Here is a 13056-nt window from a genome sequence, read left to right on the forward strand (position 1 = left end):
AATATAACGAAAAATTTTTCTTCGGTCCCGTGAGCTTCACTGTACTGAGATTTCACTGTATTATGTAAGTCAAAAAATGAGCTATAGAAATGGACCAACTAGCTTTTTCTATTATACTTTCATATTACATGTGCACAGAATGTGAACAATCATTTTACCTGTTTCAAAAAAATACATGCTAGGGAAGGGTGACTATATTTTCTATAAGGCATATTGAAAAGAATGATATTTAATTATAATAGATTTAATATATAAATAAAAAAATAATTACAAAAATAAGTATTGGTAATAAGTAGATTAAAAATCTAAACTGTTTTCATCTGAAACATTTAAATAAAAATATATTAGTGTTTAAAATTTATAAAATAAGAGCAGTTTATAACTCACTAATTTCTTTTTTATGTTTTGCCACTTCTTTTTCCAATGCGAAAACATAACTTTGGAAAATATTAACAGATTGCTGCATCAAGCTTTGTGCTTGTGTGTAGTTTGGTGATTGTTCGTCTAAAAGATCGGATAAAGTTGGAACCGTGCTCGGATCCAACTTGACGACGTCGGAAGCTCGAAAAACAACGCACACTTTCTCGGTTTTAGGATGAACGCTAAACGGAGCTTTCAATAAATGGTTCAACCCTTTAGAAACGTTGATGTCGAGTCTAGGGTAACACCACTGGAGTTGGATCTCTTCGATCAGGTGTCTGATTCGACGTAATCCATTTTGCTGATAAAATAAACAAATCAATAAAAATACAATTTTATATTATTATATCGCATAACATACTTTGCTCCAATAAGACGCGTAGACATCTTGAAATGCCTTCCATCTTAGTTTAGAATCAGCAGGCATAGATTTCAAGCTTTCAAATACTTGTAAAGCTAAAGCATCATCAGGGATGAGCTTAACAAATTTAGCTAAACCTTCGGTCGACGATATAAACTGTTGTTCATCAAGAATTTCATTGAATATTTTATTTATAATAGCTAAAGCTCGTCTAGAATAAAATTATAAGTCAGATTATTGAAGATCTGGATATAAGGCAGTATTTTTTTAAATTTACTTGATGCTGGAATGAATATTTTCTGAATTCAAGTGAACTTTCTTCAATTGTGATTCTCCGCCTGATATAAGTGCTAAATAATCGGCTACAGCTGATCTTGCATTAGATGTAAGATTTTTAGCTTCAGGGCACGATACCCAGCAATGAATACCTCTACGGCCGGAATAAACCCATAATACACTCGTAAAACCAAAGTCTTCTGTAATACAAAGTAAGATATTATACAATTGATCCATCCAAAATGTAACAGCAGTTAAAATAATATACAATCTTTGATAAAAAAGGATTTTTGATTCTTAAAAATTTAATTAAAGATAAAATCCAGATAAAAACTTTTGACTTTCAATCACCCAATTGTCTACTTTAAATATATCAAATAGCAAACCTTTTAAAGACTCTTCTAATACTTGGCAAGCAACAATCATAAATTTCCAGCATTTATTGCAAATGCCAGCGCCTTTACAACACGTCCTGACATCGTCATAATCAGTGAGATCGATATCGAAGACCAATTCTCTAGATACGATGATCGATCTTTGTTTATTTAATGTCGGTCTACAAAAACACGAAAAAAAACATGTAAAATAAATAATCGTTTATTATGCTTATATTGAATATTATCTTACTCGACGTCGTAAACTGCTCCTATATCGATCTTGAAGGGTTTCTTTTTTTCTAGCATATTACGCAAATCTGTTGGGTTACGTATGGACAAATATCTGATGTACACATCGTGGGATAACGTAAATGATAACTCGCGATTGGCTAGAGGTTGAGGTGAACATCCCGCAGCTACCCAGCGACACCACAGTTTTAAAGGAAATTCGCGTTTATAATAGTTCGGTAATAGTTCTTCAAACATCGAATTCGAACCGTCCATGTTGTTTCGGGTAGGTGAACTGCGATACTAATTATGTATATTACCTTTATACGATATAAACAAATAACGTTAATAAGTTAGGATTAATTTTTAATCAATTTTATCATAATATTGAATAATCTAGTACTACTCACTCTGACAGTCGATGTCACAGCGCAACCATTCCCGCGATTTAAAAGTGTTGCTATTGTAAAGAATAAAACCAAAATTGTATTACCTATCAATATATAAATGTATATTTTTGAATAGTTATTTTTTAATTATATACTCGAGTAACTATGGTAAATATTAATGGATATTTTTTAAAAACGGTAATTTTATTTATTATCATATGTGATTATGAATATTGAGCAAATTCGATACACGTGTGAATAATGATAATTACATACTAATGCGTAATATGTGTAAATATTTACATACAATTTGATGCATGTGTCGATAATAATTTATTAGTTGATATGCGAATTCATTTTTTATAAAATAATGTGTAGTTATTAAACCCGACCATTAATGATAGTTAATTTGTGGGTTCCAACAATAGCAATAATATTAATTATTATTTCAAATAAAACCTTAGGTATTAAGAATTGCAAGCGCTGTGATAATTATTCAAATTTATTTTATTCATCGCCATAACAAAAGTTATCGTTGCCAAGAGATGCTTAGCCCAAGTCAAACAGGAACTCCCGCTGAGACGCACTTGCACAACCAGCTCGCAAACTGCGCACACGCGGTGGGGTATCTATGTATAATAATATAAGGTGACCAGACCTCCTAATTTGAGGAGGATTGTCCGCCTTTTTTCAATTCCCCCCTCTCAAAAATATTTCAGAGAAAGTCTTTGAAAAATAAATTCGAAATGACCTGATTTTCAATTTGTCCTCCTTCATTACAAAAAGTCAAGATAGCTTTTGAACAGAAATTTTGAATAACTTTTTATTTTTAGCGTCCTCCTTTGATATTATCAAAATCTGGTCTGTTTAATAATAATATGTAGTAACAAAATGCAGCAAGTAAAATCAACTTAACTATATTCTTTATGGATGGCCTTCTTATATTAGGGTCGCACGCGTAACAAAAAAAACAGCGTCAACTTCTCCTCGAGGGGATAAGTTAAGCAATAATTTCTGAACGTACACTATCAACATGCTTATTATAGGTATCACTTGTCAGATCTTAGTACTGTGAGAGCCCATTTATATATTTATATAAATATAGCTTTTATTATGGCCAAAACTTAAGGGGCACTCTAGTAGCACTGATGTGACGGATTCTCCCGACTGGTAACCTCTGGGGCGCTCACACGCAGTTGCGGGCCCGCGCCCTGTTCATTGTATATTTTAACATGTTTGCCAATGGGATGGCTACCGGTGGTAATTAGACACAAATTGAACCGCTGCAGTAATGTTTTATTGATTAGTAAATAAACAAGGCGGGCGCGGGACGGCGCGCGTCCGAACGCCCGAAGATTGCCAGTGGAAAGAAAAAACCATCACGCCAGTGTTACCCCAAATGTCGCTAAGTTTTTGCCATAACAAAATTTAAATATGCCCCAACACATGTAACTTCACAATTCAATAAAAAAAAACTGCAGTGGCCCAATCTGTGTCTAATTGACACCCGTTAGCTTCCGTGTCCAAAGTATAAAACACCTATTTTAAGTTTAAGCCTCGTTCGCCGATCACTCATAGTATACAATATAACATATAAACTATGTATCATTTATTCAATAAAATTAGTATTTTGCCGGACGGGTGACAATTACATACAGATAGAGCCGTTGCAGTAGTATTTATCAGAAGTATATAATAGTTTACAAGTTACATGAAAATAAATGCGAGTGAACAGTGGACAAGGCACCATCGCCCACTGTCTTCCTATCGAGGTCCACCAAAATAATGTGCTTTCCTCCGTCACCGTGTGCCGTCAGTTTTGCCTATATCGGATGAATAAATAAACATATAAATATTATTTATATGTTTATTTATTCACGGTATTATTTATTTAGTAAAATAAATGTTTTTTTAATTTACATGTGACATATTTTTATACCATAACATATTATTGAATCATTTTTGATAAAATATTTGATAAACGCATAGACCTCAAAGTAAAATCTGTTCCAATATACCAGTAAATAGTAAATAAATATGTTATGGTAAATATAGGTAATCTATTTACATCTACCGGAACTTAAACACAGCTTAGCCTTATATTTACTGTTTAATAAATACAGATAGGGGATATGTCATCTGTCTCTATCTACCGAAATTTCGAAAAAAATTCCTGCTGCGTGTCTAGAAAATAGAATCCTATTCCGTTTTCTCTATTTCGTAAAATCATGGACGTCGAAGATTTAAATTAAATAAAGATATAAAATCTTGGGTTATCAGAAAAAGGAAACAAAATTAATTTGTCACAGAGGTAGAAAATATCGGTGCTAAAAACACTAGATCTTATTATACATCGGTCGTAAAATATGGATATAAAATTAGATTCTGCTGCTGGGAATTAAGCTTTCATTCTTAAATAATAATATATATTTGTTTTGTGCACATTTTTTAATTCTTTTCTAATATAATATACAAATTAATATCAATTTCACTAATAATTTGAACACATCTACTTAACACCGACAGAATAATGATGCCGTCGTTTGTGCCTCTTTAACGAAGATGACTGAGCACTTCTAAAATTGCATATGTTGCACAAATATGGTTTTTCACCTGTGTGCGTCATCTTATGATTCTTCATCTTAAACATAGAATCGCACATATAAGGACAGAGATCGCACGAGTAACGCTTTATTTTTAAATGGGTCTTCTGGTGAATCTTCAAATACGTTGCGTTGATACACCGATATGGACATTGATCGCAAGCAAATGGTCTTTCTCCAGTGTGTACCATTTTTCTGTGATTCTCTAAAGATGCTAATTGAATTGATTTATAAGGGCAGAACTCGCAAGAGAAGTTTCTTATTCCCATGTGTCGTTTTATGTGGCAGATTAGAGTGCTTTTGGTTTTGCATCGGAATCCGCATTGGTCGCACGAGTATTGTTTTTCACCCGTGTGTTTATTGCGGTTGTGATTTTTTAACATGTTCGCCGATCGGCAGACATAATGGCATTGATCGCATAGGTAAGGCTTTTCGTTTGTGTGTATCTTCTTATGTTCTTTCAAGCCTGAGGATTGAGAGCATCTATAAGTGCAAATGTCGCAAGAATACGGTTTGTCTTTCGTGTGTCTTCTTAAATGTCGCTTTAAATTGGAAGAGTTATTGCTTTTATAGTCGCAACGATTACATGCAAAAGGCTTTTCGGTTGTATGCGTCGCTCGGTGGACCTTCAAAGACGAAGATTGAACGCATCTAAAGTTGCATAAATCACATGATAAAGGTTTAACATCGTCGTGTATCATAAGATGCCTCTTTATAACTGAACTTTTAGATGTTTTAAAATCACAATGCGGACAATTAGTTATATAGCTTTCTTTTAATCTTTTACTCGAAGATAATGGAGATTTTTTTATTTTTTTTAACTTTTTATACAATTTTAGATCTTCCTTTCCAGATAAGAGTGAAGCGAGAGGTATGATTGGTTCAGGGTGTTCAGATTCTTCTTTAACTCGAAAGTCATTGTCTTCGTTGTCAACGATTGAATCAGCATAATCGTTTCCAATTAAGCACTCTGGCTCTAAATCGCTTTCTTGTTTAATATTAATTTCAGATTTAGTCAAATAAATATAATGTTCATTTTTTGCTTGATTGAGCTGTAAATATATTTAATTAAAAACCAAATCTCATTTAATATAATGTAATATTATACATACGTTCAATAAATCTGATGCTTCTCCCCTTAAATATTTTTCTACTTGTTCGCATTTCTTCTTGAACGAAAATGCAATTTTTATTCTTTCAAAGCATTGCAAGCAAATCGATTTAGGCAGGCCGTCGTTTGTTTTAATCTGATATTTAGAAAGAAAATGTAAATATTATTGCAGTCATTTATAACATGGTAATTATAGGTTTTATTTACTTACAGTGACTGAACAAAACGTCATAACCATTTCATAAAGGTGCAAGGATTCTTCTTGGCAAAAATCAAGAAGTGATCTACTTGTTTCGGTACATAAACAAGTGCGACAAGGATCAATCTCATTTCCGTTCATTTTGACAGATAAATTTAATGTTGCCAGTGGTTTAATAAACAATGCGTTTTTAATTTATTATTAAAATAAGAACTATTACCTGTTATTAATTAGAAGACAATATAAATGATCAATTTATAAAATATCTACTTTGTTCCATAAAACTATTTTTTATGTATTACAATATTAATAAATGAACATTAAATAAATACATACCAACATTTTATTTAGGCAGCTTCTATAAATGACGTCACAGCTTTTTCGTGAATTTTTACTTTTACTTGGATGGGTGATCGCTTATACAAATTCTGGAATAGATTTGTATGTTTAATTTGAGTTTATCACAATAAAATAGAATACAATTTATATGTGAATTAAAAATATATAGTGCGTTTTCTACCTTCTGTATTTGCGCCGGTGGTATGCATTGTTTTGTGAATTTTCTCGGGAGCGTCTATTTGGAACAATAACAACTTTAATATTTAAAGTGGAGTTTTTCAATGACTTTTAGCTATTTTTTTTATATGCGTGAATGGTAAATTGTTAGAAACGCGTGTTTTAAGCATTTGTGATAAATGATAAATAGGTGCTACAATTGGATGGGCTCGCAATATTATCAGATGTCAACACAATAAGCCAAAGTGCTCTCTGACGCCGCTTTGTCGTTATTCCCGCTTCGTTCGTCGCTCTGAATAACTTCGAGTCCTATATACAATTATATAGATTCATTCAGAATTATTCATGGAGTGTTCACGATTCTGTCTGACCAACGCTTGCTCGCACATAACCTGTCTAACAGTAATTTATTGCCCATTTATATTTATAAATATTATAACATTTTTTTAATTCACAGGATCGTACTATATTTTTGTTCTGACCGTATGCTATTTTTATTCCAACTATTTGAAATTTATGCTGACCAAGATTTGATTTTTATTCTGACCCAAAGTTGATATAAATTCTGACCATTTAAATGTTTGCCTTTTATATATGCTCATTTAAATTGTTCTTTATTTTATTATAATAAACTTAATTTAAACATTATTTCAAAACACACAAAACTTTTTCAGCGTTTTTTTAAGATGTAACACATCCAAGTATCGACCACGCCTAATGCTGCTTAACTTTGGTCGCTCGCTACACTAACGAAACTCTAATGCGCAGTTTATATAATTTAATACACACTAAAAATAAAATATTGCTTAATCTATGTTGTCATCTAATGTTCATTTATTATTATTGTAATGCATAAGCAATTAGTTTATGAAACAAAGTATTTATAAATGCTAAATCTCTTAAAATATTTCCCCATAAAATAGCACCCATTTTATTATCACAAAAATGTCTTTCATTCTCTTAAATTATTATATTAAACATAAAAATATATTAAAAAATAAATAATCTTCATTTAAATTTTGTTATGATTTTATTTTGTTACAACGTAATAATTTGTTTGTCTCTTAATTATATGTATTTTATTATTATAAAAAACATTGTGTAAAATATGCAAATAATTTATATAACAAACAAGAAATTACCTTTATTTTCATCATGACTATATTTAAACAGAATCCTTACAATCTTTCCACTCCGTCACTTCAGAGTTAATCCCATAATTGGGTTAGAAGACAAGACGAATTTTATTCACAATCACTGTTTTGTACCATGCAGAACATGCATGTCACATGTTATCTTTATAAAGTTATTATTTTACTTACCATAACAGTTACATTAATCGATTCTTTTGTGCAGAAGGAAACATGTGATTTATCTTACACGCGCTCCATATATTTGCAATTGGGCGAAAGAGGAAATGTGCTTTTTGATAATAATGTAAGTAAAACTATAAAAATATAATGGTAATCAGTTTTTCATTTAAATAAATAATAATTTATCTAGATTTTGCATAGAACCAGTGTATTCTCTTCATGCATTGAACTGGTTACGTGTCCGTTTTGCTTTATAAAATTAAGGTTCGAGAATACTACATTGTCAAATAATTGTAAAACTGAAAATAGTAAGTGAAATACATATAAATATTTAATTTATTATATTTTTACTTTTTTAATATTACATTAATAGACGCAACCAATCTAAAACAATGTCATTGTGGAAATATAACGATTTGGGAGACGACCAATCATGAAAAACCTACAGTTTTATGCTTACCCCTCGATAGTATGATATATAAGAGCTTTTCAAGATCTTTGACGATTTTTTACAATGTACCTTTCAATACTAGTAAAAAGTTTCGCATGGAATATATATCTTTGAGTATGTCTTTAAATATTACAAATTACAATTTTATTATTCAGTTACTGTAAAATACAATCTTGCAGAAAATCAAAATATTATTAATGGTTACGTCGGAGATTCGGGTATAATAACTTCTTTAAACTTTCCATCGTTGTATCCTAGAGATTACGGCACCGAGCATGTTTTATATTGTAAAGATAAAGACTGCATCATCGCTCTATTATTCACAGATTTTCTGATATCGCCGTTATCGTTGATGGAGGTGAATTACCTTTTTATTTATCATACATAAATCTACTGTTTAAGCTTGATCATATAAATGCATAATTCTTAAACTGAAAATCTGTAGTAATTGCTAGATGTGTTTGGCAGCAGACACAATTATTTTTTATTAAATATAAGTCTACTAACGGGAATCATTTCTTTATATTAACCACAATATTTATGTATAGATTTTTGACTCAGATGGACAACTCATTAAATTGGTATCAGGTTCTAAAACTAGACCGCCAATTATTTTTTCTACTGGTTCATCAATAGTTGCAAGGTTTTTTGGAAACGGTGGATCATCTTTGGGATATAAAGCTGTGTATGAGTTTAAAAATTCATCGACACAAAATCTGTTAAACACTGGTGATTATATATTCATAATGTAATAAATAATTATATTGTAATAATAAATAATATTCAATTCTAGATTGTGGAGGTGATATTTCTGATCTTGGTGGATATATTTCTATGAATACAATATCAGGGATATACGACTGCTATTGGATAATAAAACCAGCTGGATCGGTTGCATTTTTAAAGACACATTTATATATGAAAGTTATCAACTTCACTGCAAATGGTGAGAATAATATATTTATAGTCTATTAAAATCAACTCTATTATCCCATATTTTTATTGAACAGGCGAAATAGCAGTTCATAAAGGTATCACATCAGAATCAAGCATAATTGATTATCTATCAAATAATGACACAAATTACACTGAATACATATCGCCAATATCGAAAGGATTTTATATATATTTAAGAGGCAATTTTGATCTGTCCTCTAAATTATTGATTGCTTATTCAGCATTTTCTTATACAAGTACGCAATATATTTGGTAATCCAATATATATTTATATAATTAAATTATGTATCATATTGTAGATTGCTTACAAGGCTTGGACTATCGCTGTACAAATAATAGATGTATAATTCAACCACTTCTATGCAATAACATTGATAATTGTGGAGACGATAGTGACGAGATTTACGGTTGTTTGTCCGGTATGTATTTATCAATATACTTTATATTTAATAATAAACTAACGCCTTATTTAAATCGGTATAGATGTATTTAATGGAATCAATCGGTTTTGGTGGCCGTCGAGGAATAACAATGTTGAAAATTTTGGTGAAACCAAATTCTTCGGAGGCTTGTGGATGTGTGTTATGTTTTTGGCCTGCACGGCTTTTATTTTAGTAGTAGCTATTTGCAGGAGAACCATTAAAGCTCGGCCACTGAATCATATTGATAGTGTTACAACGAATGATCAGATTCAGACGATTACTCAATTATTAGGTATAAAATAGATGTAGAGTATCTTTTAAAGTGTGCGGTGTTAAAAGCTGTATTTTGAATAGCAGTAGAAGAGCTGATTGAGCAGGACGATCCCCCGACATACGAGCCACCTCCGGATTACAATCAAGCTATGAAACCGATTCAGCAAAAACGCAGGAAAACATCCATAAGGTAATTTATAAAGTCAACTTGAACAACAAAACATGTTCTAACATAGGAGAATTTTGAAAACCAAGTAAAAGGAATAAGTAATTTGAAAAGTGTTATCTGAATTCATAAAGAGATATATTCAGCTAAATATTACATAGTATATACTCAGTTTAGCTCCAAAATAATGACTGGAAATACTTATTTTTTTTATATTAAATAGAGAAATTGCTAATTAGTTTTTGTGACACTCAGTTTCCAATCATTTCATACACTCATTTCTGAGTCGAAGCGTTGAGCCTACTATGTTATAACGTCACCCAAAATCGCTAAGATACTTATACAAAATTCTGATATTGACTCTGGAAATATTAATTATTTCGTTATAAATAATTTGGTACAGAAATATTATGAACAAATTTTTTGATAGCAAGCTGTTCACGTTGTAGTCATTAAGGACAATGGAAGTCTTGAGCAATTGTAGTACAATATGGAATGTGTTTATTATAAAATTCTTCTCCTGAAAATCTAATATTGTGTTGTAAATTTTCTTCTAATGCTTGGAATCTAAGCTAATGATAAACATATATGGCTCTCACTTGCCACGGGCTGGAATGGAGTGTAGCATTATTGTTGATTTGATTACCATTGAAATATTACAGAGTGAAGAATAAAAATCGCCATGGAGATGAAGGGACATCACAATTATCACCTAAGGTGAAAATTATTATTTTAAATTAGGTTAACAAGAATTTTTTATCATTAATATTAATTATTTTTAGCTACAAGTTATAGCAGAACCCTTGACGGGATTAAAACGTAATGACAACTTACTTAACGAAAATATAATTACTGGTAGAAGTACTTCTGATGGATCATTACCGATGTCGCTAGATATGGGTTACGATGAACAAGAAACAGGGATATCATTATCGCTCTCAATTGCAACAAATAATGGTAAGTCATTAATGTTTAAACTAATATTTACATTAAGAATGTATAAAAAGATCTATTTTTAGAGTACGAATCGCAAAGAATTTTCCCATGGATGATTAAAACTGAAAGCAAATCCAACACTGACAATGCAACACCATCAAGATTAAGTGCAATTTCATTTGACACTCTTCGTTCGAGTCAAGAAGGTGCTATAGATACAATAACACAATCTATTGTAAGATGTCATTCCCACGATAATATATCGAATGTTTATAATAATTTTAATTCTAATAGCAATTTCATGCCAAATCAATAAAATGCATTTTTTAAACATTGTTTTTATTATATTTGTCAGTAACAATAACAATGAATTAAATACAATCATTCTTTATATTTATGATTTTGCTATTTGAGCTTTATTGTGAGCTACGACGGCTAGTTGTGCTTTCGAGAGTGTAGTCTTTCTCTCATAAACCATCGAACGGATCTCTTCTTCCATTTTTTTGTTGACGTTTTTAGATACAGCCTTTTTCAGTTTGAACGTTTCTTCGTTGTTCTTCTTCTTGTTTTGAATGGGGGCATTAATTCTCTTGGTAATCGCCGAGCCTTTGGTTTTGTTTTTGTTCTTTACGTTCGCTGGCAGTTTACTCTTTACTTTCATTTTGCCTTGCGGCATTTTGACTCTGTAGTGATAGATGGTTTTTAATGTATTATTTATTATTTGCAATAAAATATATCAATTAAAATACTGTTTCATTACAATTCATCGTATTATTAAAATCGACATAATATCAGATTTTTTTATTATCAAAAAAGTGATACTTCGATGTTATTAAAGACTGTTATAAACATATACGCAGTTAAAATGTAAGTCCTACCTTTGGAGACTCGACAGACGTCAAAACAAAACCAGCGTGGTAATTAAAGTGTTGCTAGCTAAAGAAAATATGAGAATTGGTGTATACATTAAAATATTTTTAGATAAAACCTTTATGCTTTTGAATTTTCAAATAATTATATATATAAGTACAAAAATAAAATACATTTGTACTTCAATTTTTAATATTAAATTACCATAGTATATATTAATTTATTAGCCTAAAAATAAGAAATTGTATTTTTTAATTTTAATGTGATTTGATTGAATACTATTTATCTATTTATTTATTTAGGCATTTATCAATCTATTTTAGGCACTATGGTAACACTGACACTGACTTGGCACATTCTTTTGGTGGATCTCGACGGAAAAACAACGGTCGGTGGTGCATCGTCCACCGTTCGCAAAAATGATAATGTAATATAATAGGTAAACTTTAAATTAAAATACTACTCGTAGGCTCAATTGCTACTCGTCACTATCCGTTCGCCAAAGAGCATAATCAAATAACACTACAAAATGCATGTTTTAATTAAATAAAAAAGTACTTCTAAATCACTATGTTAAATAATTATTAAGCAAGTTTTAGGGACCGTGATGATGGCGGGTGGCAATGAGACACAGATTGAGCCGCTGCAGTAATATATTTATTGAAGGTTAATGGTGTTTACATTACAAGGGGCGCGCGCGCGACGCCACGCGTCCAAACCAAAGCGGGCTTGCCGGTAGAGAGAGAGAAAACCGTCACGCGATGCTACTCCAACGTCGACCAGTTTTGGCCATAACAAATCTAAATTCGGCTCCCATAAAGTTTTAAATTGTTATCTTTATAAATTATTGCATGACTGTAAGCATTTAAAATAGTAATAATGTGTGTGTGTGTTTAATATCAACTAACAGCTAAGCATTACATTTTTTTTTATTGTGATGTATTATGCTTTAATATGCAATATACCGACAAGATTCTATGTTTTTTAGCTTAACATTTAGCTAGACTTATTGTTTTTTCCTTTTTTGTCTATGACTGATAATATACTTATTATATAAATTTCTATTTGATAAGAAGTTAACGCGCTTGGTGCTGGCAGTAAATCTGACATGAATGACCAAATGTTTTACTTCTCTCTTTTAGGGAAAGTGGTATTCTTTATGACCATATTGAAAATGTCGTCTTAACT

The 13056-nt window shown here is 31.0% G+C and overlaps 4 protein-coding genes across 11 annotated transcripts; 1 reads left to right on the plus strand and 3 right to left on the minus strand.

Moving 5' to 3' along the window:
* Positions 1–282: 282 nt before the first annotated feature.
* On the minus strand, positions 283–2129 carry Prim1 (DNA primase small subunit). Its single transcript, XM_088196957.1, has 7 exons — positions 2073–2129; positions 1685–1982; positions 1444–1613; positions 1059–1257; positions 782–992; positions 388–721; positions 283–320 (listed from the first exon to the last, which is right to left on the minus strand). Exons 2-7 carry the CDS (start codon positions 1936–1938, stop codon positions 298–300), a joined length of 1191 nt encoding a protein of 396 aa, XP_088053083.1. The 5' UTR covers positions 1939–1982; positions 2073–2129; the 3' UTR covers positions 283–297.
* Positions 2130–4480: 2351 nt separating this feature from the next.
* On the minus strand, positions 4481–6232 carry LOC148229289 (uncharacterized). The gene is made up of 3 exons (XM_088196469.1): positions 5977–6232; positions 5767–5901; positions 4481–5706 (listed from the first exon to the last, which is right to left on the minus strand). The coding sequence occupies exons 1-3, from the start codon at positions 6103–6105 to the stop codon at positions 4561–4563; spliced, it is 1410 nt and encodes a 469-aa protein (XP_088052595.1). The 5' UTR covers positions 6106–6232; the 3' UTR covers positions 4481–4560.
* Culd (CUB and LDLa domain) lies at positions 4943–11329 on the plus strand. Of its 7 annotated transcripts, none has more exons than XM_088196466.1 (14): positions 4943–5076; positions 7837–7917; positions 7995–8101; positions 8167–8358; positions 8424–8602; positions 8793–8973; positions 9038–9190; positions 9255–9437; positions 9501–9620; positions 9685–9915; positions 9978–10086; positions 10725–10779; positions 10845–11019; positions 11082–11329. In XM_088196466.1, exons 2-14 carry the CDS (start codon positions 7898–7900, stop codon positions 11312–11314), a joined length of 1938 nt encoding a protein of 645 aa, XP_088052592.1. In that variant the 5' UTR covers positions 4943–5076; positions 7837–7897; the 3' UTR covers positions 11315–11329. The 7 variants fall into 7 exon arrangements, with proteins under 7 accessions (XP_088052592.1, XP_088052593.1, XP_088052590.1 ...); XM_088196467.1 differs by having other exon boundaries at positions 5045–5076; positions 7984–8101; XM_088196468.1 differs by lacking the exon at positions 4943–5076 and adding an exon at positions 7229–7247 and having other exon boundaries at positions 7984–8101.
* LOC148229291 (uncharacterized) lies at positions 11315–12091 on the minus strand. 2 transcript variants are annotated; one of them, XR_015811262.1, is made up of 3 exons: positions 12073–12091; positions 11877–11934; positions 11565–11681 (listed from the first exon to the last, which is right to left on the minus strand). XR_015811262.1 is itself a non-coding variant. In XM_088196470.1 (2 exons), exon 2 carries the CDS (start codon positions 11672–11674, stop codon positions 11393–11395), a length of 282 nt encoding a protein of 93 aa, XP_088052596.1. In that variant the 5' UTR covers positions 11675–11681; positions 11877–11934; the 3' UTR covers positions 11315–11392. The 2 variants fall into 2 exon arrangements, 1 of the variants encoding a protein (XP_088052596.1); XM_088196470.1 differs by lacking the exon at positions 12073–12091 and having other exon boundaries at positions 11315–11681.
* Between the last annotated feature and the right edge of the window lie 965 nt (positions 12092–13056).

This window comes from Plectrocnemia conspersa, unplaced genomic scaffold, assembly GCF_051122295.1.
Source record: "Plectrocnemia conspersa isolate PC_06_02 unplaced genomic scaffold, ASM5112229v1 ptg000011l, whole genome shotgun sequence".
Taxonomy (NCBI): Eukaryota; Metazoa; Arthropoda; class Insecta; order Trichoptera; family Polycentropodidae; genus Plectrocnemia; species Plectrocnemia conspersa.

Coding starts and splice junctions, on each gene's coding strand:
- Prim1 (XM_088196957.1), bottom strand. CDS start 1,938: ATGGACGGTTCGAATTCGATGTTTGAAGAACTATTACCGAACTATTAT. Junction 1,258..1,443: donor ATTAGAAGAGTCTTTAAAAG/GTTTGCTATTTG, acceptor TTTGTATTACAG/AAGACTTTGGTTTTACGAGT. Junction 722..781: donor ACGCGTCTTATTGGAGCAAA/GTATGTTATGCG, acceptor TTATTTTATCAG/CAAAATGGATTACGTCGAAT.
- LOC148229289 (XM_088196469.1), bottom strand. CDS start 6,105: ATGAACGGAAATGAGATTGATCCTTGTCGCACTTGTTTATGTACCGAA. Junction 5,902..5,976: donor TGACGTTTTGTTCAGTCACT/GTAAGTAAATAA, acceptor TCTAAATATCAG/ATTAAAACAAACGACGGCCT. Junction 5,707..5,766: donor AAGCATCAGATTTATTGAAC/GTATGTATAATA, acceptor ATATATTTACAG/CTCAATCAAGCAAAAAATGA.
- Culd (XM_088196461.1), top strand. CDS start 7,750: ATGCAGAACATGCATGTCACATGTTATCTTTATAAAGTTATTATTTTA. Junction 9,916..9,977: donor GACGATTACTCAATTATTAG/GTATAAAATAGA, acceptor TATTTTGAATAG/CAGTAGAAGAGCTGATTGAG. Junction 10,087..10,724: donor CGCAGGAAAACATCCATAAG/GTAATTTATAAA, acceptor GAAATATTACAG/AGTGAAGAATAAAAATCGCC.
- LOC148229291 (XM_088196470.1), bottom strand. CDS start 11,674: ATGCCGCAAGGCAAAATGAAAGTAAAGAGTAAACTGCCAGCGAACGTA.